The sequence below is a fragment of the Capra hircus genome, chromosome 2 (genome assembly GCF_001704415.2).
Source record: "Capra hircus breed San Clemente chromosome 2, ASM170441v1, whole genome shotgun sequence".
In the NCBI taxonomy this organism is placed as follows: Eukaryota; Metazoa; Chordata; class Mammalia; order Artiodactyla; family Bovidae; genus Capra; species Capra hircus.
This window is the reverse complement of record NC_030809.1, coordinates 31,812,124-31,839,505: the sequence shown is the minus strand read 5'-3', so window position 1 is coordinate 31,839,505 and position 27,382 is coordinate 31,812,124. Positions and strand designations below refer to the sequence as shown.

Below are 27,382 nucleotides of genomic sequence, written 5' to 3'. Positions count from 1 at the left end.
TGAGTAGAACATTTATTAAATTTTTCTCAACAAATTTAGAGACACTCCTTAATCACTTACATTCTCCAGGAAACATTCCCCTGCTCTTAGAGTACTTTCAAATCATTTCTCAATCTTAGGCTATATACCCACTATTTCTCACATCACTTTGACCCCAAAATAGCTCAAAAAGCTGACTGCCCAACAAAACTGGCTGAAAAATACAGATTCTTGAACTACAACCCAAGTCTCAACTGGTCTAAGTATATTCCAGAAACGTGAATTTTTAAAGCCCTCCAAGTGATTATGATGTGCTGGCTACTGAACACCAAGGCATAAGATGCCAGCACCATCTCCCACACCTCATACCACGGTGAAGTTCATGGGGTTAGAATGTTGAGTAAGTTTATGGACTAATAGAGAAGCAAAAAATTAAAGCAAAATCAGGAACCTAGATGTCCATCAACAGAGGAATGGATAAAGAAGGTGCAGTACATCTATACGATGGAAGATTACTCAGCCATAAAAGGAACAAAACTGGATCATTTGCAGAGATGTGGATGGACCTAGAGACTGTCACTCAGAGGGAAGTAAGTCAGAAAGAGAGAAATAAGTATTACATATGAATGCATATGTGTGGAATCTAAAAAATGGTACAGATGGTCTTATTTGCAAAACAGAAATAGAGACAAAGATATAGAAAGCAAGTGTATGGACACCAACGAGAGGGAAAGGGGAGTGAGTGGGATGAATTGGCAAGCTGAGATTGACATATATACACTATTGATACTATTCAAAAAATAGGTTAACTAATAAGAACCTACTGCATAGCTCAGGAAACTCTACTCAGTGTTCTACCAACACAACATTTTAGAGCAACTATGTGAGAGAAGTTGCTTCAGTCGTGTCTGACTCTGTGCAACCCTATGGACTATAGCCTGCCAAGCTCCTCTGCCCATGGGATTCTCCAGGCAAGAATATTGGAGTGGGTTGCCATTCCCTTCTCCAGGGGATCTTCCCAAACCCAAGGATAGAATCTGGTCTCTGAAATCTTCTGGATTGCAGGCGGATTCTTTATCATCTGAGACACCCTCCAAAAGGACAAAAGCAACTATAATAAAAATTAATTTTAAAAAATCACCAAAAAATAAGCAGATGGACACTTACCATAACAAAGAGATATCTCTCCGAGAGCTCCCAACTGGTTGGGAAAATACTGGTCTCTTCAGCCAGTCTCAACAGTATTTCCCGAGCCTTCCTTATGTTTTTAGAATCACTGATGGTGCTCAGTTTTGTCACTGACAACAAAGAGTCTGCTTCTCTTTGAAAACCTGTGTAAAGAAATTAAACCCTCATGTGAAGCAGTCACAACAGACCTGCAAGGGGTGAGGGGACCCGTCGATGGCTTTGGAGCAAATACGAGAAAGCTGAAGCCGAAGGCACCACTCCCTTTGCTGCCCTGCAGCTCACTGAGGTTGGCCGGGTCTTTAAAACGCTTTTGCGGTTTCTTCATATCAAATTCTCTTTGTTAACTTTTCCCTCCAAGTTAAGCCTCTGCTACTCACCCACTGACGGCCTGCCACCCACTTTATCAGTTTGGAAACCCTCCTCCCATTCCCTACTCTTCACCTCCTCCTCTGTCCCCAGAATTCTTACTTGCCCCCTCAACCTGCAAAATGGTCATCTTCAGGTCCAGACTCCTCCAAGCCCAGGTTACCTCCCCTAGGGCAATATCGTTGGCTGGCTAAATTACTTGTACGAAGGTCTAAAAGACTCATAGATTTAATACGAGCATAATATAAGCAACAAGGGATAGCAACTTGGTACCCACATTTGCAAAGTTATAATGCCAAGGTGTAATGTTCTCTTTCAAAGGGGAAGGACTGAAGACTTCAAAATTGATAAATTCATTTTTTTCTGAACATGAAAACAAGCTTCTTTATAATGTGAGGGTCATATTTACTGAATTACAACCCTGGCAGAATTAAGAAAAATCAATATCCAATAGCTACTCTAATACCACAGGTATTTGCTGTCTCTCTTACAAATAATATTTCTCCCAATGTGCTCTATCTTATAAAGCTATGAGTAATTGGCCAATCATTCCATTTAAATCAATCAATGTACAGTGCCCCCAAATTCAATGATCTTGATTGAATGAATATCCCATGAAAATGATTTCACTGCCCTGTGCTACTTGATACTGAAGACAGATGGCGTAACACATGGCAAAAAATATCCTCAAGACAAGGGCTGATGATAAGAGAAACATCAGATGTTTATGCTGGAGGATACAGAGATGACGGCATTGGGAAAACAATTAGTACACAGTAGCCTTAATCAGTCAGTTACTGACATTCCTTTTATAAAAACCAGGCTGGAAAAAGTAAAGAGGAATAACCACAACTGGTTTATTTTTGCCATTTTATAATCACTTTTAGACTCACCTAAATCTTCTAAAATGCGTTTCCATCTATTTCTCACTTCCCTTCGAATCTGTCGCAGGGTATAGATATCATAATTGAGTTTTTGCCACTCCTGTAGGAAAAATTAAACTTCAGTTTTATTTTTACACTTTGGCCTAAATCTCTATCTAATTCCCAAAGTTAAGTTGTTAATGTGTGTGGTTCTCCTCTTCACTAATCTTCAAGGCATATTCCAAAAGGAGAAAAGGAGCTAGGTGAGATGAAGTCAGCAGGAATACATCACCTCCATGTCTGGGATATCAGCTATGTACCAGTGATGTAACACATTTCAGAAACTATCCCAATTAACCTCTTCACATTATCTAATCTCCCAACTACAATGATAGCACCTATAAAGTGGGGATAACAACAGTGAATATTCCATTTAAGGATGTCATAAAGATTGAAGGTATAAAAAACTTTTATATATAAAATACCTGCACGTTTTTATATATAACATACCTGCACACAGTATTACTAAAGACTTTTTATAGATAAATAAACTGATGCCCAGAAAGTTTACCTAGCTAATATAATATCATCCAGCTAATAGGTATCGGAGAAGGCAATGGCACCCCACTCCAGTACTCTTGCCTGGGAAATCCCATGGACGGAGGAGCCTGGTAGGCTGCAGTCCACGGGGTTGCGAAGAGTCGGACACAACTGAGCAACTTCACTTTCACTTTTCACTTTCATGCATTGGAGAAGGAAATGGCAACCCACTCCAGTGTTCTTGCCTTGAGAATCCCAGGGACACGGCAGCCTGGTGGGCTACCATCTATGGGGTTGCACAGAGTCAGACATGACTAAAGTGACTTAGCAGCAGCAGCAGCAGAATCTTTACTGAGCTACAGATTTCTTTTAAACAGAATGGAAATTTATTTTCAAGGAGCCTTATCTATATGAAAAAGTCATTTTATAGAGTATACCTTTTCTGCTTCGCAAGAAATTAATCACACAATTATGCTAAAGTATAGCTTAAAAGAGCATCATTCTAAATGCTCAATTTGAGACTCAGATTATATGGCATTTTGACTCCTGTAACTGAAAACGTTTCAGTGATGCCAGGCTTGCCTTGCTCATCCCTAATCAACTTTCATGACTGGTTAAGAGAAATCAATTCAGCTGCCATTCCCAAACATTTATAGATGCCACTCTACGAAGGAAAAACTAGCAAAACAGAGCATATTTGGTTATGATTGTATTTTAAATCTCGTATCTGAAGGTACAAAGCCATCAGAAGGTCATGAATTTCACAAAACTATAGTTCAGAAAGATACATGCACCCCTATATTCACAGCAGCACTATTCACAATAGCCAAAACATGGAAACAAACTAACTGGCCATCGACAGAGGAATGGCTAAAGATGATACGGCACAAATACTCAACAGAATACTACTCAGCCACGAAAGAGAATGAAATAATGAACAGAATACTACTCAGCCACGAAAGAGAATGAAATAATGAACAGAATACTACTCAGCCACGAAAGAGAATGAAATAATGAACAGAATACTACTCAGCCACGAAAGAGAATGAAATAATGAACAGAATACTACTCAGCCACGAAAGAGAATGAAATAATGAGCAGAATACTACTCAGCCACGAAAGAGAATGAAATAATGAGCAGAATACTACTCAGCCACGAAAGAGAATGAAATAATGAACAGAATACTACTCAGCCACGAAAGAGAATGAAATAATGAACAGAATACTACTCAGCCACAAAAGAGAATGGAATAATGCCATCTGCAGCAGCATGGATGGACCTAGAGATGACCACACTAAGTGAAATAAGTCAGGAAGAAAGACAAATACTCTCGCGTATCACTTATATGTGGAATCTAAAATATGGCACAGATGAGCCTATCTATGAAACAGAAACAGAATTGTGGACAAAGAGAAGAGGCTGGTGGTTGCCAAGGGGAGGGCAGTGGGAAGGGATGGATTAGGAGTTTGGGCTTAGCAGATGCAATCTGGTATATATAGAATGGATGAACAAGGTCTTACTGTATAGCACAGGGAACTCTATTCAATATTTTGTGATAAACCATAATAGAAACGAATATGAAAAAGAATGCATATATATATATAATGAATGAACTGCTTTGCTGCACAGCAGAAATTAACACAACATTGTACATCAACTGTACTCCAATAAAATAAAACTGTTTGAAAAGTTGATGAATTTCAGCTGTTTTTTATAGTCGGGAAGTGGTGAATCTGAGTTCTCTTGCCTGGTCCTCCGCTTTTGATCAAAGGTGTGTCTGCACATGCGTATGCATGAGTGTGCAGAGGCTGGAGTCAGGGGGAAGCCTGTGACACTGGAGGGCAACGTAACTGGGTCATCTCAGAAACGCGCAGTCCTCACCATGTCCTTAGCACCGTGTTAAAGCACTCCTATCCAAGGCCCTACAGACTGTCTGAGTATTCAGTACGGCATTGCCATTTTCACTGGATGTGCCATTCAGCACACACAGCATCTTGGAAAAGAGCACAGAGGGTTTGAATTCCAGTTCCATTACTCATTAAGAGCTTAACTTTGGGCAGGTTCATAAAGTGACAGCATGTCACTGGCCTAATCTGCAGCATGGGATAATAATATTGCCTTCCTCTCGGGCTTATTATGAGGATCAAATGCTTTCAGGCAAGCCCTGAAAATAGAGCTTGGTGCACATTCTCCTCCAGAGCAGTGCAGGCACAGCTGCGAAACAATATTCCAAGACTCGTGACTGATTTCTATTACAAGGACTGAGGACATTACGCATGGCATGAGGCAGCACCTCATCGGTGAGGACCTTTAGAAGAAACATTTCTCTGTTCTTGACATCAGGTAGGATTTTGCTTTTCTCAAAAATTATTTCACTGTTCTGAACACTGAATTTTTATAACTGATCGGTTCCCATGCTTTCCTGAAAACACAGAGTCCTATCATGGAAAATGTACAGAATCTTGAAAACATTTTTGAATTAACAGAAGTTTTTTTTACTACTTTTCATATCTTTTTTTTTTTCTCTTCTAGTTTGTGCTCTCTCATTGTAGTTTCATGTAAGTTAACTTAAGTCCTTTCTGATTTTAAAAAAGATTATAAATATATAAAAGATTACACAGAGCAACGCTGTGCTTCTTCTCAATGAAACTGACCCTCCTTGCTGGACTAAATGATAAGTGATCAGAGTCCTATTCATGCGTGATAGAGACCCATTCAATCAATTCACAAGACACTTTATACATTCACATAAATTATCTAACAAACCACTAGGTGGCTTCATTACCTTGCGATGAAAAGTCTGCTAATTTTTCTTTTGCTCCTTGGGCTGATGGTCAGAACTTCTGTCCTGAACTAAGTGTAGCCAAATCTCTCTTTTTCAGATACCCACTCATCATTGGATAACCCAGGCTTCAGATTTTTTAAATCTTTCTTTTCTTGCTGTCCATATATTGGTTATTTTGCTATTCCTAAACACTAACAATGTTACACAAACTCATTTCATTTTACTGTCTGTTCCTCTGATAAACTGTCAAAGGAGAAGCAACGATGCAACATTTTAAAATCTGCTGAGTATGGATGCATGTGATAAGTGCCTGTTAAAGATTAACAGAATGAAACTCAGCATTTCATAAATCCACATTTCTTCTTTTGACAGAATAGTCATGGATAACCATACATGAAAGCATCCTGAAAGCTCTGTGCAAAACTTAAAGCTCTAAAACCAGAAGTAGCTTGGGCAGAGTTTTAACAAAGAATTGGCTTTTGAAAAAATAAATGATGATAACAGAGGATTTGAATTTTTTTTTAGCATATGATCCCAAAGAACAGAATCTAAATGTAGCAAATAAGAAATGATGATGAACAAAATCTTACCCACAACTAAAGAAACTAACTCATTTATTCCTTAGTATTAGAGAAAAACAAGTCTTATGATGTCCTTCTACATTTTAAAAATTGCACCAATTTTCTTCAGACAAATGACTTGAAAATAACAAGTCAAATATTCTTCACAAATGACTTGACACTCAAATCTACTAGACATTAAAAGTTAACACTCTTATTTTCTAAAACAATCTGTGTTTACTCATAATTTCTGAAGTAATGCAATATGGTCATTGTGTCGCTGGGGCCTGAAAGTTGAACAATGAGTACATTAGCAGAAGTATAATCAAAGAAATCATGCAAATTTAATTTCATAAGATATCTGGGAACCAAGTCAAACCGAAAAACACCTGATTGAAAAAGAGCAACTGAAGATACTTAGCTGAATCCTTGAGGATTTTCTCCTCTCTAGTTGTTGGCCAGATCAGATTAGAGCTGCTAGATAAGAAGGCTGAGGTCAAACACGAAAAGCAGAACAAAGAGCAATCGGCTTCCACAGTCAGGAGCCAGCTCTCCTGCAGCTTCTCCATCCCATGAGCTGGTCCTGACCTTGAGCTCTGATTTAAGCTCCAGGGGTCATTTTCTCATACATAAAATTAAAACATTTTATTCACACCTATTCTGTATTATTGTGAGGTTGTGGATACATGGCACAGTTAAAATATACTTCTTTCTTCTTCTTAAAATGGAGATTTGTACATCTAAAGAAATGTACTCTAACAATAGATGACATATACTTTAAAATCATCTTATACTTTTAGAAGCAACTTCAAAAGAGATTAATTTATTTTTAACTATACAAATATAATTAATATAATCACAAAGAAATAAAAATTCAAAGAGAACAGAGGGCATAAAATGAAAACTTGCTGCATCGACTTGGCTTGAGCTGGGTTACGTGCCCATCCTTGAGCCAATGGGATATGCTGATTGCCTTATGTTATTGGATTTCAAGCCAAGCACCCGTTCAAAGGATTCTGATTTTGTTGCTCTGAGAGGTGGGTCCCATGCACAGATACTTAAAAATAGTCCCTTACTGATTCTAATATCCAGCCAGGGTTGTTTATTAGCTTAAGCCTATCAGTGTCCTGTTTGAGCTGTGGTGCTGGAGAAGACTCTTGAGAGTCCCTTGGACAGCAAGGAGATCAAACCCGTCAAAATCAGTACTGAATATTCATTGGAAGGACTGATGCTGTAGCTGAAACTGCAATACTTTGGCCACCTGTTACAAAGAACTGACCCATTGGAAAAGACTTTGATGCTGGGAATGATTGAAGGCAGGAGAAGGGGATAACAGGATGAGATGGTTGGATGGCATCACCGACTCAGTGGACATGAGTCTGAGCAAGCTCTGGGAATTGGTGAAGAACAGGGAAGCCTGGTGTGCTACAGTCCATGGGGTCACAAAGAGTCAGACACGACTGAACGACTGAACAGAACTGAATCAGTGTCCACTCTTAGAACTGAGAATGTAACTTTTTTCTCCAAAGGAAATTTGGGACAAACTTGATAGATTGATGAGAGAAGGGGAAAACAGGTCTTGGAGAAGCAGGCATCAAGCATCTGCAGTGGCAGACAGATCAGTTACCCCAGGGTCTGTATTTTGTCTTTCTTTGTTGCTACCGGAACCCAAATTTTTATTTGGGGCTGCAATGTGCCCCAATGTGTTCCCCAGGGAACAGATCGTGATCTGTGCAAATGCTAGTGAGACTCTGTGTCCCCACTTGTCCTCCTCCCTTGCAATGAGAGAGAGAGAAAGATGGAAGAGCTATATTGCCCCAAGTATCCACATGTATCATACACTGTGTACATTCCTATGGGAATTCCCACTTCAACTCAACATCCACATTAAAAGAAGACTCCATATGACTGTGGCTATAATAACATTATATTGCAAATATTAAACATCTAACTCAAGGAACTACAAGGTGCAGAGTAGTCAAATACTTTTACTTGCAAGTGATAGCTTTTTGATAAAATGAATTCTTTAAACATTGTAACTGCTATCTCTTTCCTTTCAACTTTCACCAACTGTATCATCTTATGCTACTTTCTATTCAAAATGGAGTTTCCAAAAGATATTTTAAATATATATATATTGACTGTTTCTCCCATTTCATTTTCTTTCATTCTGCAAGTAGATAAGTAAGAAAAAGATATGTGATATATGGGGGTGGGGGAATATCTGTATTTTAACAAGCCTCTAACAGATTCTCTCATGCTTGCTTTTCACAGAGAAATGTGAAGTGGATAACACAGACTAGGGTAGTCTTCCAGCTACTGAAGAGCATTTAAAGCTGTTGACATCAGCCTGGAGGAAGCTTTTTAGTGACACAGGAAAGGGCTTGGTTTGTGAGCTTAGCCATGATTCTCATCAGGTACTGCATGGGGGTCAAAGGTCACAAAAGTAGCAGAGATGACTAACACAGGGAATGTAAGAATCGAGGCTTGAAACCTGTAACAAATAAGGCCTATGATATAAAATCTACAAGTTAAAATTTATTAGCAGCAGTTCATGCAAGAGACACGTCCCTGTATCTGGTCCTTTGGCTATGTTGACTTTTTTCAACCTAAGAGTTGGGTGCATTTTTATTTGCTCCTAATAACAAGAACTAATAACTTTATTTATTCCTTGTTCCAGTAAGACTTGTCTGCACTAGTGGAAGCCGCAGAAAGAGCGAAATTAGATGGAACTTTCCACCCCGGATGAAGCTTTTCTAAGACAATGGGCTCTCCATCACTGGAGCCATGTGATAGTTGCTGTACTTTAGGGGCTTGCCTGGTGGCTCAGACAGTAAAGAATCCACCTACAATGCAGGAGACCTGGGTTCGATCCCTGGGTTTGGGAGATCCTTGGAGGCAAGCACGGCAACCCACTCCAGTATTCTTGCCTCGAGGATCCCCATGGATAAAGGAACCTGGTGGGCTACAATCCATGGGGTTACAAAGAGTCAGACACGACTGAATGACTAAGCACACAGCACAGTGAAAATACACTATATAATTTATCATTTCTAGAAATATAACTTCTGTAGGCTCTTTCAACATAATATATTCCTTCTGTGTCACCTGGAAAAATTAGAAAAGGATTTGAAGGCATTTCCAAAAAAAAGAGAGTCAGACAGACAGTAGACAGACAGAAATAGATAATACTGACGGAGTACTTACTCCCAGGTACTACTCTAAGCTCTTTATAGGTATTTAGTCAATTCCCATAATATGACATGTAAGAGATGGATTTTCTAAAATATTTTTATTTATTTATTTCACTTATTTGCAGCAGGATCTTTAGCTGTGGCATGCAAACTCTTAGTTGCAGCGTCTGGGATTTAGTTCCTGGACCAGGGATCAAAACACTGGCCCCCTGCATTGGGAATGCAAAGCTTTAACTACTGGGCTACCAGGGAAGTCTCAATGAGATGGATATTATTATAACATTTGAAAAATGAGGAAACTGAGGCTCAGGGAGATGAAGTACTTGCCCAGGTGTACACCTCAGTAGGTAAGGAGCTGGGATTTCTGACTCAGGCAGTCTGGTTGCAGGGCCAACACGCATAGCCACTGTCCACCCTGTCTCTTCAAACAAGAAAGTGGCGGGGGGTGGGGGGTGGTGAGGAGTTGCCGATGAGCAAGGGAAGAAGGGAGGTAAAGAAGAAACAGCAGATGATCAGAACAGAGGTCAACCTGAAGGAGGAACTAAGAAAACACAGTTAAAATCATGGGAGAAAAAAGAACTTTTGTAAAAGCAAAGTATTGCCAGGCTTTAGGCAAGAATGCAGCCATGCAAGAAGATCCTTCTCAAGGGCTGACTCCCTGGGAGTCCTTCCTCTGGGGACTTCCGTTCCGCCTCCCCTCCTCAGAGCAGGTGGAGGGACCTCAAGCCCCTCACCTACCCCTCTCCCACACCCTCCTGTCCACCTGGCTACTGTCATCTCTGAGGAGTGAGACAAAGGCAAAACCACTCCCTTCAAGATGCAGACGGGCTGGGCCGTGAGAGGTGGCAGAAGCCAAGGTCTGAGATTCTGAGGACAGAGGAGAAAAGGTCAATGTCTGCGACTGGGCTATGCTTGGATGCAAGGCAGAGACAGCTGATAAACTGCCCACACTTTGCTGAAACTAGGCTTTGGAACTGAGAAAGGCCCCAAGTTTCTTAGACTCACCTACCTACTGGGTGCTTCCTTCGCTCTTCCCCTTGAAGCCCCATCACTCATTTCAGAAGGAGACCGGTCATACTGTCTCCCTTCCCTTGGAAAAGTCCCCAGAAAGCCGGTGGCCCTCTCCTCTCAGGTTTTCGAGATGACTGGGTCACAGGACATCTAATTCAGAAAGCCGGCCGGGGCCCCAACGGGCTCACAAGACCAACCACAGTTTCCCTGGCTCACATGACAGACTTCTTCCTTCCACAGTGCCATCGGCTGGCATCTCTGAATAAACACCGAAAGCTTCAACCCCAGATGCCAAGAAGTGGAGTTCTGCCAGGAACTAGCTCCCTCTTCCTGAGAGGTCAGAGGGTTTCAATGATGCACTACCAGGACGTCCTTCCCTTTACCCTGCTTCCTCTAATGCCACGTGGTTCTCCACACCCTCCCTTCTCGGCCACGTGGCTTCAAAGGGAGTTTCCAGAGCCTTCTCTCTTCCTCCTCATCCCCTTATTCATCAGCGCCTGGCCACCAGCTTTTCAGACCTGCTACCCACGGCAAGTGCCAAGGTCCATCCCCCACCTCCTCAGCTCAGGAGTAACCCAACAGGAGTGTCCTTTCCTAAAGCACAGGATGCTGATATGCCCCCCTCCCTACTTCTTCCCATGCCTCCCCAGGTCTCTGCAGGAAAGAAGCAATAAGCATCTACTAAGTGCCCTTCAGGACACCTGGTGGGGTAGGGTGGACATTAGTCCCCCCATACGGCAGTAGAAAGGTCTGGTACTTGCCTGGAGTCAGCCAGCAGGAGGTCGGGGGTTCAGACTCATTGCCTCTAAAGTGCCTCCTCCGGCTCCACTTCCTCACTCTCCTCCCTCCCTCTGCAGGTCCTCTTCCTCCTCTGCCTCTTCTTGTGCGGTCCTTTCCCAAGGCTCTGTGTGGGTCTTTTCCTTTCTACCTGCCTGGATGATCTCCTCTAACGCCCCGCCTCTGCTGTCACTACTTCCCGGCCGGTGACTCCCAGGCCTCCTCTGGTGCCCTGAGCCCAAGCCTCGGGTCCAGGTTTCCATCGTCCCCTTTCTGCCAGATGCCTCCACACGGATGGGTGGCTGACCCGGCCACTGGATAGAGCCCAGTCTGACCCCCCCGCCACGCCAGCCTCCACCAAGCCAGCGCTGGCCCTCTGACACTCCCAACGTGGCCGTCTACCGCTCACTCCCTGCTCACTCACCCTCTACCGCTCAGCCCACCTTCGCATCCCATCCAAATCAGTCACCCAGTCCTGGTCCTTCTCCCTCTGTCACAAGACTCCGCTCTTATCTGTCCCCACTGCCTCAGCCTTCATTGGCCTAAACAGCTCCAGTAGAGGTCCCTCTGCTTCCAGAAGCCAACTACTCCGGTCTCCTCCCAACCAGCTATCTTCCTAAAGGTCAGATTGAGTCATCTCTCTCACAGAGAACTCCAGTGGGTACCACTTACTGAAAAAACAGTGTCAGTCCCAGACACGGCTCTCCATCTTGACCCTGTCTGCCTCTGACCACATTCACTCCTGCCCTCATTCCACTGTCATCTAAATCTTACCCCATCTTCCAGGATGATGCTGTGAAAGTGCTGCACTCAATATGACAGCAAATTTGGAAAAACTCAGCAGTGGCCACAGGAATGGAAAAGGTCAGTTTTCATTCCAATCCCAAAGAAAGGCAATGCCAAAGAATGCTCAAACTACCGCACAATTGCACTCATCTCACACGCTAGTAAAGTAATGCTCAAAATTCTCCAAGCCAGGCTTCAGCAATACGTGAACTGTGAACTTCCTGATGTTCAAGCTGGATACAGAAAAGGCAGAGGAACCAGAGATCAAATTGCCAACATCTGCTGGATCATGGAAAAAGCAAGAGAGTTCCAGAAAAACATCTATTTCCACTTTATTGATTATGCCAAAGCCTTTGACTGCGTGGATCACAATAAACTGTAGAAAATTCTGAGAGAGATGGGAATACCAAACCACCTGACCTGCCTCTTGAGAAATCTGTATGCAGGTCAGGAAGCAACAGTTAGAACTGGACATGGAACAACAGACTGGTTCCAAAGAGGGAAAGGAGTACATCAAGGCTGTATATTGTCACCCTGCTTATTTAACGTCTATGCAGAGTACCTCATGAGAAACGCTGGGCTGGAAGAAGCACAAGCTAGAAGCAAGATTGCCGGGAGAAATACCAATAACCTCAGATAAGCAGATGACTCCACCCTTATGGCAGAAATTGAAGAGAACTAAAAGGCCTCTTGCTGAAAGTGAAAGAGGAGAGTGAAAAAGTTGGCTTAAAGCTCAACATTCACAAAACGAAGATCATGGCAGCCAGTCCCATCACTTCATGACAAATAGATGGGGAAACAGTGTCAGACTTTATTTTGGGGGGCTTCCACAATCACTGCAGATGGTGACTGCAGCCATGAAATTAAAAGACCCTTACTCCTTAGAAGCAAAGTTATGACCAACCTAGATGGCATATTGAAAAGCAGAGACATTTCTTGGTCAACAAAGGTCCGTCTAGTCAACGCTATGGTTTTTCCATTGGTCATGTGTGGATGTGAGAGTTGGACTCTAAAGAAAGCTGAGCGCCAAAGAATTGATGCTTTTGAACTGTGGTGTTGGAGAAGACTCTTGAGAGTCCCTTGGACTGCAAGGAGAGCCAACCAGTCAATCCTAAAGATCAGTCCTGGGTATTCATTGGAAGGAGTGATGTTGAAGCTGAAACTCCAATACTTTGGCCACCTGATGCGAAGAGCTGACTCACTGGAAAAGACCCTGAAGCTGGGAAAGATTGAGGGCAGGAGGAGAAGGGGATGACAGAGGATAAGATGGTTGGATGGCATTACCAACTCAGTGGACATGGGTTTGGGTGGACTCCGGGAGTTGGTGGTTGACAGGGAGGCCTGGCGTGCTGAAGATCATGGGGTCGCAAATAGTCAGACATGACTGAGCAACTGGACTGAACTGAACTTCCAGGCACAGCCAAATGCCACCACCTTGAGAAGTCTTCGCCTTTCTTACCAGCTCAAAGGAACTGCTGCTTCTTTTGAAATTCCTCAGCCCCTTTATGGGAACTGCTGTAGAGTTATTTACTGTCAAGATATTGTCATACAGGGGCTTCCCAGGTGGCTCAGCAGTAAAGAATCCGCCTGCCAATGCAGGAGACACAAGAGACATGGGTTCAATCCCTGAATCAGGAAGATCTCCTAGAGAAGGAAATGGTAATCCGCTCTAGTATCCTTGCCCGGAGAATTCCATGGACAGAGGAATTCTCCGGTGGGCTACAGTCCATGGGGTTACAAAGAGTTTGATGCAACTGAGCACACACGTTGTCAAACAGGCACTTTCACTACTAGATTGTGAGCTTTGTGGTTACAAGAATCTGGATTCATTCATGCCGTACACAGTCCTCTGCACACAGCAGGCGACCCAGTGGGCTGGCTGAACGCAAACGAAAATGACAATTCACAGAAAGGCCACCTTCTGCTGATGACTGAATGCCTGCTTTGAATCTGGAAAGCAGCACTAAATTTTATCAGAAAGAGCCACGTGAGTTCTACTCCATGTGGATTCTGAACAAGGCAGGTTTATATAATCAAGATATTTTGTTCCCCATATTTTGGGGAAGCAGAATGAATTCAAGAAAGATTAAATAAAACAAAATAACCCATTCACCTCTCCTGCTCTGTGCTGATCAAGCAGCTGACATTTGAAAAGTACTTTTCACATATGTCTCTTTAAGTAACAATAGACATTGAGGCGAGACGGTGAGGCAGGCCCTGTCCTGATCACTCTACATTCGTCCTTGTTTTCATTAGAGAATCTGATGAGATGGGTTTGTGGATCCTTTTCTAGACGTGTGTTAAGTGAGACCCTAGGAAGTTAAACAACTCAGCTGCGACCTCACAGCTGTTAAGTAGGAAACTAAAATTTCAACCCAAGTCTCTTTGACTCCTTAACCCAGGCTTCTCCCAGTATGCTAAGCTGCACCAATTAGGCCCAAATTTAGCTCACTCCATGGCCCTTCCCTGTCAGCAATGTGGAAACTGGGACACAGAGAAAGAAAGGGAGCATAATGCAGGGACGTTCATTCCCGAAGCGGCTCTGGCAGGGCCACACGGACCCAGAGGACAGACAGGCCCTGCCCTGCTCTCCACATACCCCTGACCACACACCCCTCACTGCCCAGCAACCGGGTCCCAGGGCAAGGGGCCGGCGGGGAAAGGAGGAAAGAGGAGATTATGCAGAGGAAGCTCAGAGCTTGGTCTGGACAGAGTCAAGGCCACCCACCCAAGAGAGGCACCCAACGTCGGGACTATAAAAGCCCATTCTCTCCACCCTCCCTCCACCCCACGGTGTGTGAGCAGCAAAGACAGGACTGTATTCCACTGTTCCTAGACTGCTGCTACACTCATCAGCATTCTGCTTCCACCTCGGCCCAACTGGCACAGATCAGATGAGAAAGTCGGAGTGTTAGAGGAGAAACCACAGACCAGAGGAACACTGCAGGAGGTGGCGGTAGGGAGGGGAGGCCAAGGAGGAGCCAGTGCCTGGGGCCCTGGCGCTCAGTCCTTGGAGGCTCCAGAATTTGGAGGGCCCTCCAACAGCTCCCATCAAGGCTTGGCCTGATCGAGGCAGGAGGGAACGGGACAGGGCACAAACTTTAAATGAATGACATAGGGGGGCTTCCCTGGTGGCTCAGTGGTAAAGAATCCTCCTGCCAATGCAGGAGACACAGGTTTGATTCCTGTTCTGGGAAGATCCCACATTCCTCAAAACAACTAAGGCGTGAGCTGCATCTACTGAGCCGGCGCTCTAGAGCCCGGGAACTGCAGCATGGAGTCCATGTGCCGCAACTATGGAAGCTGGCGTGCCCTAGAGCCCATGCCCCACAACAAGAGAGGCCTCTGCAGTGAGAAGCCCGCACACCTCAATCAAGAGCAGCTAGCTCTCCCCTCACCGCAACTAGAGCAAAGCCCTTGCAGTGACGAAGACCCACAAGAGCCAAAATAAATAAATAAATAAATTTTTTAAAAAAAGAATGACATAGTTGTTTAGGATACAACATGAACTGGTTAGAACCTAACAGGCCCAAGATGGCAAAAGATTCAACTTCCAGTAGACCTTGAGCCTCATTATATGCTCATTATAATACATTAGCATATGCTAAATGACACACCCACCAGCACCATGACAGTTCCAAAGCCAACCATAAAAGTAAGCACTGGCCCGATTCCTGGAAATCTCTACCCCTGCCCCAAAATAGTTGGGATAATTCCCCCACTCATTAGCCTATGAAATTACCCAGCCCATAAAAACTAACCAACCTCACACCTCATGGCCTCTTGACTTCTGAGACGGCCCACACTCTGTCTGTGGAGGGTGTCTCTCCTTGAATGAACCTGCTTTCCCACTTAGCTCTCAGGGCAGAGCCCTCCTGCCTGCCCGTTTGTGTCTTTCACAAGCATTCTATACCATTAATAATAAATCTACTTCTTGCCTATCACTTGGCCTCTTGCTGAATTCCTTCTGTGCTGAGACATAAAGAACCTGCTTCGTTAAGGCCTGTGATTAGACGTGGGGTTTCCTTTCCTTCTTTTTTTAATATTTATTTGGCTGCATCGGGTCTTAGTTTGCAGCCTGCAGGATCTTTAGCCAACTCTTAGTTGCCGAATCTAGTTCCCTGACCAGGGATCAAACCCAGATCCCCTGCACTGGGAGCATGGAGCCAACCCTGGACCACCAGGGAAGTCCCAGACTGTTTCAGCTGGGAGACTGTGGGTTCGAGTCCCCTTCTAAGCCAGAGATTGTGGGTTCAAGTTCCATCTCACGTGTGGCTGAATTCCAGTCCCTTCCAAAGGAGAGAAGTTAGAAGACTTGGGCTCGAGTCCCAACTGAGGTGAGCCTGGGTTCGGGTCTCAGTCTGAAGTGTATAGTTTCATTACTGCTTCAGCCCAGCCATCTCGCTACTCTGGAACACGCGCTACACAGAAGACCTATCGGTCAGTAACTAAGGCCTATGGAAACAACCCTTTTCAGTTGGGAAGGTCAAACTCTGATGAGGTTCGCTCTCCCCTAGTCTCCTCAGACCCATCAATCCAGGGAGATAAGAACAAGCCTCTGGGGACTTCCCTGGCATTCCAGTAGTTAGGCAGGGTGTGCAGGTTCAGTCCTTGGTCAGGGAGCTAAGACCCCACGTGCCTTGTGGCCAAAACAAACAACAAACAAACAAACAAAAAATTGAACAGATGCAATATTGTAACAAATTCAATAAAATTTAAACTTTTAAAATGGTCCACATCAAAATAATCTTAAAAAAAAAAAAGCTCATATTAAAAAAAAAAAAAAAAAAGGAACACGCCTCTGACTTACAGGTTTGCATCTCTGAGCAAACTCTGGGAGATACTGAAGGAGGGCAGGGGAGCCTAGCACACTGCAGTCCATGGGGTCACAAAGAGTCAGACATGACTGAGCGGCTGAACAACAGCTCCTTCCTACTGACCTTCCAGAGCCATCTACTTACCTTTTCTCTGAATCCCAGAGAAGGCTGGGCCTTAGTCAGGTAAGCTTGCTGCACTGACTGCTAGGCTCTGAGACCCCCACCTCAGATGCTCTAATTAATAGGAGTCCCCAACCTCCAGGCTGCAAAGCAGTACCTCCTGTCAGATCAGAGGTGGCATTAAATTAGAAATAAAGTACACAATAGATGTAATGCACTTGAATCATCCCCAAACCATCCCCCATCCCTGGTCTTTGGAAAAACTGTCTCCCATGAAATCAGTCCCTGGTGCCAAAAAGGTCGGGGACCTCTGCTCTAATACTTAAAAGACAATAAAGTGAAACTTGTCCAAGGTCTGGCTGTTTGACCCAACCTACCAGGCAGAGCTTCAAACCCCAAACAGCATCCTGCAGTTCCTGCCTGAGGCACCACGGAAAAGTACATCCTGAGATGGCTGGATGGCATCATTGACTCAATAGACATGAGTCTGAGCAAACTCCAGGAGATGGTGAAAGACAGGGAAGCCTGGTGTACTGCAGTCTGTGTGGTCGCAAAGTCAGACATGACTGAGCTACTGAACAACCACCACCCCTGGTTGCTAACGTAGATCCACTGCCCTCTGCGAGCTCTTGCGTTAAGACCTAGAACCAGGGCTAGAAGTCTGACCCAGAACAAGTTAAATGCAAGTACCAAGTAATGCTTTGCCAACTCTCCCTGCATTCTGGAAACAGACGGCCTTGCAGCCAGTGGCCACTGACCTAATTCTTTATCTGATTTTAACCAGATTAAGCCGAGGGATAGCTTGCAGCTCCGGCTGTGGATGGATGCCAGCAAAGCCACAGATGGGGCTGTTAAGCAAAGAGATTTCAAGTCAGTCCTGTCGAGTTTGCAGGGTTCCAGCCTACACACAGTTTTAGCAATGGTAGAAGGGCCCCTCTCAGGAGGCGATCTGGCCAACACAGCCAATGCAAAGAACTGGGCCTCGGTGTTTTCCTGTGACACTGTAACTCCTAATCAACTCACTGGAACCCATTCTCGGTTCTGCTGCTCAGGCAATGGCAAAAAAAGAGACAATTAGCTGTTGTCACTAAAGGCATAGGATAATAAGTCAATTCCTGTGCTTGGAGTGGAAAGGGGGGCCTTGAATTTCTGGCAAGACAGAAATAGCCAATTACTTTAAGTGTGTACCTTCAAGGAAGGCAGCATCTTTAAATTATGTAGGCAAGTCTGGATGTAACCATGGATTGTCTACATGCAGAGTCTAGAGGGCATCGCAAAGGTCAGCCCCCCACCCTCAGCCTCTAGCCCTGGGCTGCGCAGTATGGCAGCTGCTGACCATGCCTGGCGAGTCATCACCTTCAGTGAGGCTCATCCAAATGGAAAGATGCCGTAAATGTAAATACACGCTGAAGAGCGGCAGCTTGCAAAAGGACACTTCTTTATCCAGACCTTACCAGAAAGCGTTCCTATGTGGGCCCATAAGAACTGCAGGTCCTTTCCAGGTGACAGCTGCGGGAGAAGTCACTGCCCCTATCATTGGTAGTGTGTCTTTCACTGTCTAAAAATGCTTTTGTACCATAATCTCATTAAACTGCTTCCTATACCTGAGCAAATGTCATACTACTTTGAAAGACCTCCAAGGTAACAGAAAAATATATAATTTAACTAAATAAAAACTTGAAACTTGGTCACGGAGAAAAAATAATAATATTAAAAAGGCAAGTAACATAGTGGAAAAAGCATTTGATACAAGTATGGTGTTTAGTCACTCAGTTGCGTCTGACTCTTCGCGACCCCATGGACTGTAGCCCACCAGGCCCCTCTGTTCATGGGTCTTCCCATGCAAGAATACTGGAGTGGGCTGCCATTTCGTTCTCCATTGATACAGTATAGCAAGGGATGAATATAAAAAGAACATTCATACTAAAGAACAGAAACCATGGATGGATAATTCATGAAAGGATCCATTAGGAAGTAATTATCTACCCTTCAAGAATTCTCAATGAAACAATAAATTCTGTCTTGTTGTTGTCTAGCCAAATTGTATAAGGGCTTCCCTGGTGGCTCAGACGGTAAAGAATCTGCCTGCAATGCAAGAGACCCAGGTTCGAGCTCTGGGTTGGGAAGATTCACTGGAGAAGGGAATGGCAACCCACTCCAGTATTCTTGCCTGGAGAATCCTATGGACAGAGGAGCCTGGTGGGCTACAGTCCGTGGGACTGCAAACAATCGGACACAATTGATCAACTAACCAGCACTATGAACCCTTACATTTAGCCAAATTATCTATTAAAAATAAAAGAAAATGAGAACATCCAGTGCTGGGAAGGATGTGGTGTGAGGCACTCTTTTATATTAACATTGAGAGTTATGAAATTGGTGTTATTTTTTTCACAGATAGTGAAAACTATTTGGCAGTATATATCAGAGTATATAAAAATGGATAAAATCTTTAATCTATGAATTACAGTTTGAAAAATCTAGCCTAAGGAAATAATCTCAAATGCAAAGAAGGTCAATGCAAATAATGTGCTTTAAAGCACTAATTAAAAGATGATGGATGAAAAAAGACATATGATAACATTAGTGATCAGTGTTAAAGCAGACTATATATATTTATCATAACATATTTTTGAAACAATAGTGTATATATTCACATTAGTATATATACTATACATATATATATACATAATATATAATAGTGTATGTGCATAATATATATAATACATAAGTGAATAAGTAAGTGAAGCCGCTCAGTCATGGCCAACTCTTTGCAACCCCGTGGACTGTAGTCTACCAGGCTTCTCCGTCCATGGGATTCTCCAGGCAAGAATACTGGAGTGGCTTACCATTTCCTTCTCCAGGGGATATAATATATATATACATAGTATATGTATGTATAGTCTATATACATAATATATACACTATATAAATTATGTATATATGTATATATATAATATTATGTGTGGTGTATGTATATAATATATACATATTCTCCCTTCTGGAGAAGGGAATGGCAAATATTCTTTCCTGGAGAATTCCATGGACAGAGGAGAATAAATACATACATGTCTGTGCATCTCTATATATACATATATTTTGTCTCAAAAAAAGCAAAAGAAAAATGCAATAAAGTAGAATAATAGTGTCTAATCTAAGGATAAGATTATATATAAATGATTTTTTTTCTCTATATGTTCCAAATTTTCCATAATGATCAGGTACTGCTTTTATATTCAGAATAGAAACTTTAAAATCCCCAAGGATTATTTTTATTGATTTTTATTATTCTTAATGATTTCCTTTATTAACCTAACCAAGTATCTAACTGCTTCAAAAATAGAAAAATCTAGCTATGGATATTACTGTAAGTTGAATTTATTTTTTAAAGGATTTACCGTGTTCTGGATTGCAATGCACAGACCTTAGGTCACCTGATGCTGAAGTGAAAAGCCTGTCAATAAGTCTGCAAGTTCCTGTGCATGTTACAATATTTAGCTGAAAACACTGTTGCTTCTGTGGGCATTCACTCTGAATTCAGGATCTCTGCCACCTTCAAAGAGGAGGAGGAAAAAGGGGAAGGAGCAAGGACAAGATGATAACCCAGAAGGGGGTGGCCGGTACATGCAAAACTCAGCAGAGCCAGGCAGAGAGACAGCAGAGAGGAAGGAGAAAAAGGAGGAAGTTGTCATTTGCTTTGAAAACTAACAACCCCCCAAATCTGAATGTTTTCTATTTTTTTTTAATGAAAATACTTCTCTTTATAGTGATAACCCTTTCTGTAATTACTCTTTTTCCATACTTTATTACCAGGAACCCAAATTATAATTGCCCTTCCTTTATTTGAAAGCTGCCAAATTGCTTTTATTTCTGCCTAACTCTGAATAATTCCACTTCTTTACACCTTCAGGAGTTAAATAGCTGGCCTTTGGTCCATTTACTGGCTATGTGTGTATGTGTGTGTGTTGAGGGTAGGTGTGGGTAAGGCTCCCCAAAAAAGGAAAGAAGGCAGGTGTGTGCATGCATGCTGTGTTACTTCAGTCATTCCCGACTCTACACTACCCTATGGGCTTCCCCAGGTGCTCAACAGTAAAGATCCTGCCTGCAGTTCACAAGCCACAGGAGACACGGGTTCGAACCCAGGGTCAGGAAGATCCCCTGGAGAAGGGAATGGCTATCCACTCCAATATTCTTGCCTGGAGAATCCCATGGACAGAGTAGCCTGGCGGGCTACAGCCCATGGGTTCACAAAGAGTTGGACACTACTGAATTGATATGATGGACTGTTTCGTGCCAGGCTCCTCTGTCCATGGGGATTCTCCAGGCAAGAAGACTGGAGTGGGTTGCCATGCCCTCCTCCAGGGGATCTTCCCGACCCAGGGACTGAACTCGCTGCATTGGAAGGCGGGTTCTTTTACCACGAACACCACCTGGGAAGCCCAAGAAGGCAGGTAAATCTATCTGATTTTCTTATCAAGTGAACCTCCAGGTAACTAGACTAACAATATTTGCTAGGAAGAAGGTTTGACTATAGAATACCCTTAGCAGGATGTCTCTGGCCATAGGATGACTTGGACTCAAGACATCAAGTATCTTTGGGGTATAGTCCCTGGAGAATGTCACAAGTCTACAGAATAACGAGGGGGCATACACCAGAGCTCTTTCATAATTTAAATGCTTTGTACTGTGTGAGGTAACCCCGTGAACCTCACCTAGTATTCTGAGTCAGGGGTACATGTCCTGTGGGGTGCAGGGGGCCCTGGGAGACATTCTCAGTGTTCCAGACTTCTCTCTGCTTCTCCTGAGCCTCTCAATTGTCTGTGTCACTGAAAGTGCTAGTAAAGCCTGGAAGAGGTGCTGGTTTAGTTGCTCAGTTGTGTCCAACTCTTTGCGACCCCATGAACTGTAGCCTGCCAGGCTCCTCTCTCTATGGGATTTCCCAGGCAAGAATACTGGAGTGGGTAGCCATTCCCTTCTCCAGGGGATCTTCCCGACCCAGAGATCAAACCTGGGTCTCATGAATCACAGGCAGATTCTTTACCAACTGAGTTCTCAGGGAAAGTTTGATGCTGGGTAAAATCTATGATCCGTGTGAATCTGATTTAACAATCTGCATTCACCCCACCTGTCCCCTCACTTGACTCCTACTTTCTAATTGTTCTGTGTTTTCATTGTCTACTCCAGACCTGCTCTAAGTGATCTATGTCCTTTTGAAGACATGGACCTGTACACTGAACCACCGGCCAATCACTCAAAGAACATCTCCAGCATGTTATACCCCCACGGGCACACCGCGGAGTCACACAGACCCTTTCAAAAGGGGCGAAAAATGCTTGCTCTGTCACCTGTCAATGACGACAGGGTTCCTGTAACAATCGGAAGTCATTATTTAGAGTCAAGCCTTGTAAAACATTTTTGCTTACAATTCCAGTATCTCGCCTGCTGTCCATGTTTTTCTCCTCTTCCATCTTCAGCAGAACCCAAAGATGCTGCTCCCCCGACTCAGGTGTTTGGAGGTGACTCTGACAAAGCCCCAAGCGTGATGTAATGCCTCCGCCTCAAGGCAAAATAATGGGTTAAGTGGAAGCAGTCCTGTAATTGCCTGGAAACCCACTGGTTAACACGTGGTTTATAATTACTCCAGTCTTCACTGGCTGTCATAGACACACGGATGACCCTTTGTTAAGCCAATTAGGAAGCTGCCTTCATGAATCCTAAATTCGGCAGTCATTTCCAATTTTCCAGACCTCTGCCTTGTCAGTCACCTGCCTGTTACCTTATCAACATGGCAGGCTTTAATTAATTCAAACAAAGCCCCTAAAACAATCTCTCTGCATTTAAAATTCTCAGAAGGTTAAAACAGCGGCACCCATCCATGGTAAAATTAACATGTTTAGAAATGCTAGGGTGTTTTTTAAAATGTTGACTAATCTAACATGATACATAAATGTATAGGCATTTTTTCAAAAGAAAAAAGCATCAGGAATTGAAAGCTGTTTTGCAGCCATAAATGAAAAGGCTGTAAAGGTCTCTCAGGTTCCAAAGAGGACGTCTTCTTCCAAAGCATCATCAAGCAGTGTTTGTGGGGAGCCCTCCTCAAGGGCGGTTGGTTATGCGTCCTTGTTGTTTGAAAAATTGCATCTGCCACACCAGCATCTGAGCCAAGTATGTTGTTGTTTGGTTGCTAAGTCGTTTCCTACTCTGTGACACCATGACTGCAACAAGCCAGGCTTCCCTCTCCTTCACTACTTCCCAGAGTTTGCTCAAATTCATGTCCACTGAATCAGAGATGCTACCTAACCATCTCATCCTCTTCTGCCCTCTTCTCCTTTGGCCTTCAATCTTTTCCAGCATCAGGGTCTTTTCCAATGAGTTGGCTCTTTGCATCAGGTGGCCAAAGTATCAGAGCTTCTGCTAAGCACCAAACCACAAGCAAAGCTTGGATGGCATCAAGCCAGATAACTAAATATGTTAGGGTTTACAAGACACATTTAATAGCTTTTCATATTTCACAACACATATTTTACAAAACATATTTCATATGTTTACAAGACATATTTAATGGTTTTTCGAGTAGTCATGTATGGATGTCAGAGTTGGACCATAGAGACAGCTGAGTGCCAAAGAATTGATGCTTTTGAACTGGGGTGTTGGAAAAGGCTCTTGAGAGTCCCTTGGACTGTAAGGAGATCAAAGCAATCAGTCCTAAAGGAAATCAGTCCTGAATATTCATTGGAAGGACTGATGCTGAAGATGAAACGCCAATACTTTGGTCACCTGATGCGAAGAGCTGACTCATTAGAAAAGTCGGACACAACTGAGTGACTGAACTGAACTGAACTGACAGAACACAAGGTCTCCATCACAATTACTCATCTTTGTCACTGAAGCACCAAAGCATCCAGAAAACACATATAAACAAGTGGGAGTGTCTGTGTTCCAATAAAACTGGAATTTGGCCCATGGACCACAGCTTGTCAAGACTGTAGAGAGAGACGTGGCATGGAGGAATCCAGTCCTCCTGACTTACTCTCAGAAACACTCCCACCCCCATTCCCATAGTGCACACATCTCACTCAAAGGAGGTCTGAATCCTTAAAATACAGATACCCAGGATGACAGCACTTAACGTTTCTTGCGTTAAAAGCTGCATCAGTGCTCCATCAGGCCTTTAAGCACAGAAACTTCTGAGACCATGTCCTCACCTCGCCCTCTAAGTTCTTGCCTTTCCTCAGGCCAGGGCAGTTTCAATTAGATCTGTTTTCTGGTAGGTTTCATGGAAGAGGGAAGTGTGAAGAGTTCCAAAAGTAACATAAAAAACGTTTAAAAACCACACACATACACCAAAGCATTGACCCATGGTCAAGCTCTCAGTCATGATGCCAACATGAGAACTATTTTAAGGGTGTTGAGAATTGTGAAGCATCTGAGATTTGACTCACAAGCTTAGAAACTAATATGGTCTCCCTCCACAGTTTCACGAGTGCTGGCAAAAGACACAAGCCTCCAGGGTTAGAAACAAAGAATCCAGCAGGAGGAGATCAGCATTCTTCATGCCCAATCCCACCCAGTAATGAGAAGAGAGCTAAATGATGGCTACATGTGCAGTAGGCTACATTACAGGGAAGGAACCCTAAACTCAGGGAACTTGACTTTTTATAATGGGATAGACCCACCCACCCTTTGTTCCAGAAGGAGACCTGGCTCTACCTCCCAAGGCTGTTCACTGTAAAACACCCTGACAAGACAGTCCAGACAAAGGGCAGACAGTGTCTCTGCTCAGGGTCTGTGCAGAGACCAGGATTCCCGTGGAGATGTATCTCGCAACGGGGGGGAGAGGCCCCGTTCCAGAGGCACACTGGAAGGCCAGGCCTGCTCAGGACTCCCAGGGAATGCAAGCTGCCCAGATTGGAAGTAACTGGGGCCAGAGAAGAACAGATCTTGCCAAGGAACAAATTAGCATTTCCTATTTGATTAATTCGAAAGCACTCCCTACCCCTCTTAGAATTCAAAGCCCTCACGGTGCCTACCAGGCCTGAGGGGTCAGGTCCTTGCCAGTCTGCTCAGGGTCACGCAGCACAGATCCTCCACTGGCTCCCTCTGCTGCAGCCACCCTGGCCTCCCCCCTGTCCCCAGCACGCACCGTGCTCATTCCTGCCTCTGAGCCTCTGCACGTGCTGTTCCCTCTGCCTGGAATGCCCTTTACAAGGCTCAGTTCCCAGCCCAGCCAGGTCTCTGCACTGAGCCCAAAGTCACTTTCTGTTCCCTCATATTATCTTATTTTTCTTCCAAACGTTTATCACAACTGAAAGGGGAGAAGATTCTGTTACCCTAAAACATATCTCTTTGGCATAAGGATTACTGGGTTGGCCAAGAAGTTCAAGGTTTTTCCATAAGATGTTCCAGGAAAACTTGAATGAACTTTTTGGCCAACCAAATATTTGAGGGTAAAGGCAATCAAAACCCATCAGACTTAAGAGAAGTTTTTTAATTTCCCTTCAGCCACCTAAATTTATATTGGAAAGGGGGCCTGTACCCGTAATTATTTTTTATCTAGGAAACTTATCTGCATAACAAGGAAACTTGTTTTTCAAACATCTCCTCTGCCTTCCCATGAATGGCTTTCCTCCAACTTTGAACTCCCAGACTCCTACACCCCTTTTCTTCACTCAGGATGTTACATAAACTTTAATTATGTGGTTGCCCTTTGAGTCTTCCTATCTTTATGGGAATCTCATATATACATAATTAAGTTCATTTTTCACATGTTAATCTGTCTTATATCAATTTAATTATCAGTCCAGCCAAAGAAGGGAAGAAGGGAAAATTTTTCCACCGCTATATAACCTTGTGTTGTTGCTCAGTCACTAAGTTCTGTCCAACTCTTTGTGACCCCATGGACTGCAGCACGCCAGGCTTCCCTGTCCTTCACTATCTCCTGGAGTTTGCTCAAACTCATGTCTAATAAGTCGGTGATGCCATCCGACCGTCTCATTCACTGTCGCTCCCTTCTCCTGCCTTCAATCTTTCCCTGCATCAGGGTCTTTTCCAATAAGTCAGTTCTTTCCATCAGGTGGCCAAAATATTGGAGTTTCAGCTTCAGCATCAGTCCTTCCAATGAATATTCAGGGTTAATTTTAATTTTTAGGATTGACTGGTTTGATCTCCTTGCTTTCCAAGAGACTCTCAAGAACCTTCTCCAACACCCCAATTCAAAAGCATCGACTATTTGGTGTTCAGCTTTCTTTATGGTCCAACTCTCACATCCATACATGACTAATGGAAAGACAATGGCTTTGACTATACGGACCTTTGTAGGCAAAGTGATGTCTCTGCTTTTTAATACACTATCTAGGTCTGTTATAGCTTTCCTTCTAAGGAGCAAGCAAAATTTACCTTATTTGTTGTCAGTGTCCTTTTAATAGAATGTAAGCTCCCTGAGGGCAGACTCTTTAGACACTGCTATAGCCACAGGGTCTACATACATATGATGACCAAACAAAGTAACTATTTTTGGTCCCCATTACGGGTTCAGCTGTGTCCTCACAAAATTTGTATGCCGAGTCCTAACCCCCAGTGCCTCAGAGTGTGACTTTATTGGGAAACAGTGTCTTTACAAAAGTGATCAAGTTAAAATGAAGTCATTAAAGTGAGCCCTAATCCAATATGACTGACGAGCTTGCAAGGAAGGCGACATGTGCCAGAAGCACACTGCACACTGCCACAATAGGTTAAAAAGGTGACACATAGTGCCAGACTTCCCTGGCAATTCAGTGGCTAAGACGCCACACTCCCAATTCCAGAGGCCTGAGTTCAATCCCTGGGCAGGGGACTAGGTCCCACATACCACAGCTGAGAGTTCACATGCCACAATTAAAGATGTCATGTGTCTCAACAAAGATCAAAGGTCATGCGTGAGGCAACAAAGACCAGGTGCAGTCAAATAAACACTTTAAAAAAAGAAAGGAAGGAAGGAAGAAAATAAGTCACTGCAAAGAAAAAAAAGCAGCAATAGTGCCAACTACTCTCCACCCAATAGAGAATCGTCCCTCTGAAACACTTCAGCATGTACCGTCTAGTGCTTTATGTTCAAAGTGTTAGTCATTCAGTTGTGTCTGACTCACAGCGACCCCATGGACTGTAGTCTGCCAAGCTTCTCTGTCCGTGGAATTCTCCAGGCAAGAATACTGGAGTGAGCTGCCATTCCCTTCTCCAGGGAATCTTCCCCACCCAGGGATCAAACCTGGGTCTTCTGCATTACAGGCAGATTCTTTACTGTCTGAGCCACCAGGTAAGCCCAAATATGTTTGAAGATGCTTTCTATCCCCCGAATGTCACTTTAAAGCAGGTAAAAGATAAACAGCATGTCATGGATCAAAATACAAAGGTGAGAAC

General features: G+C 43.6%; 1 protein-coding gene across 1 annotated transcript in view; it reads right to left on the bottom strand.

Annotated features, from left to right (window-relative positions):
* Positions 1-27,382, bottom strand: part of MREG (melanoregulin) — a 69,463-nt gene that overhangs the window by 1,893 nt on the left and 40,188 nt on the right. The window contains exons 3-4 of the mRNA XM_005676924.3: positions 2,427-2,517; positions 1,147-1,310 (exon numbers count right to left, since the gene is read on the bottom strand). Of these exons, the coding sequence (XP_005676981.2) occupies positions 1,147-1,310; positions 2,427-2,517 (255 nt within the window). The remainder of the gene's footprint in view (positions 1-1,146; positions 1,311-2,426; positions 2,518-27,382) is intronic.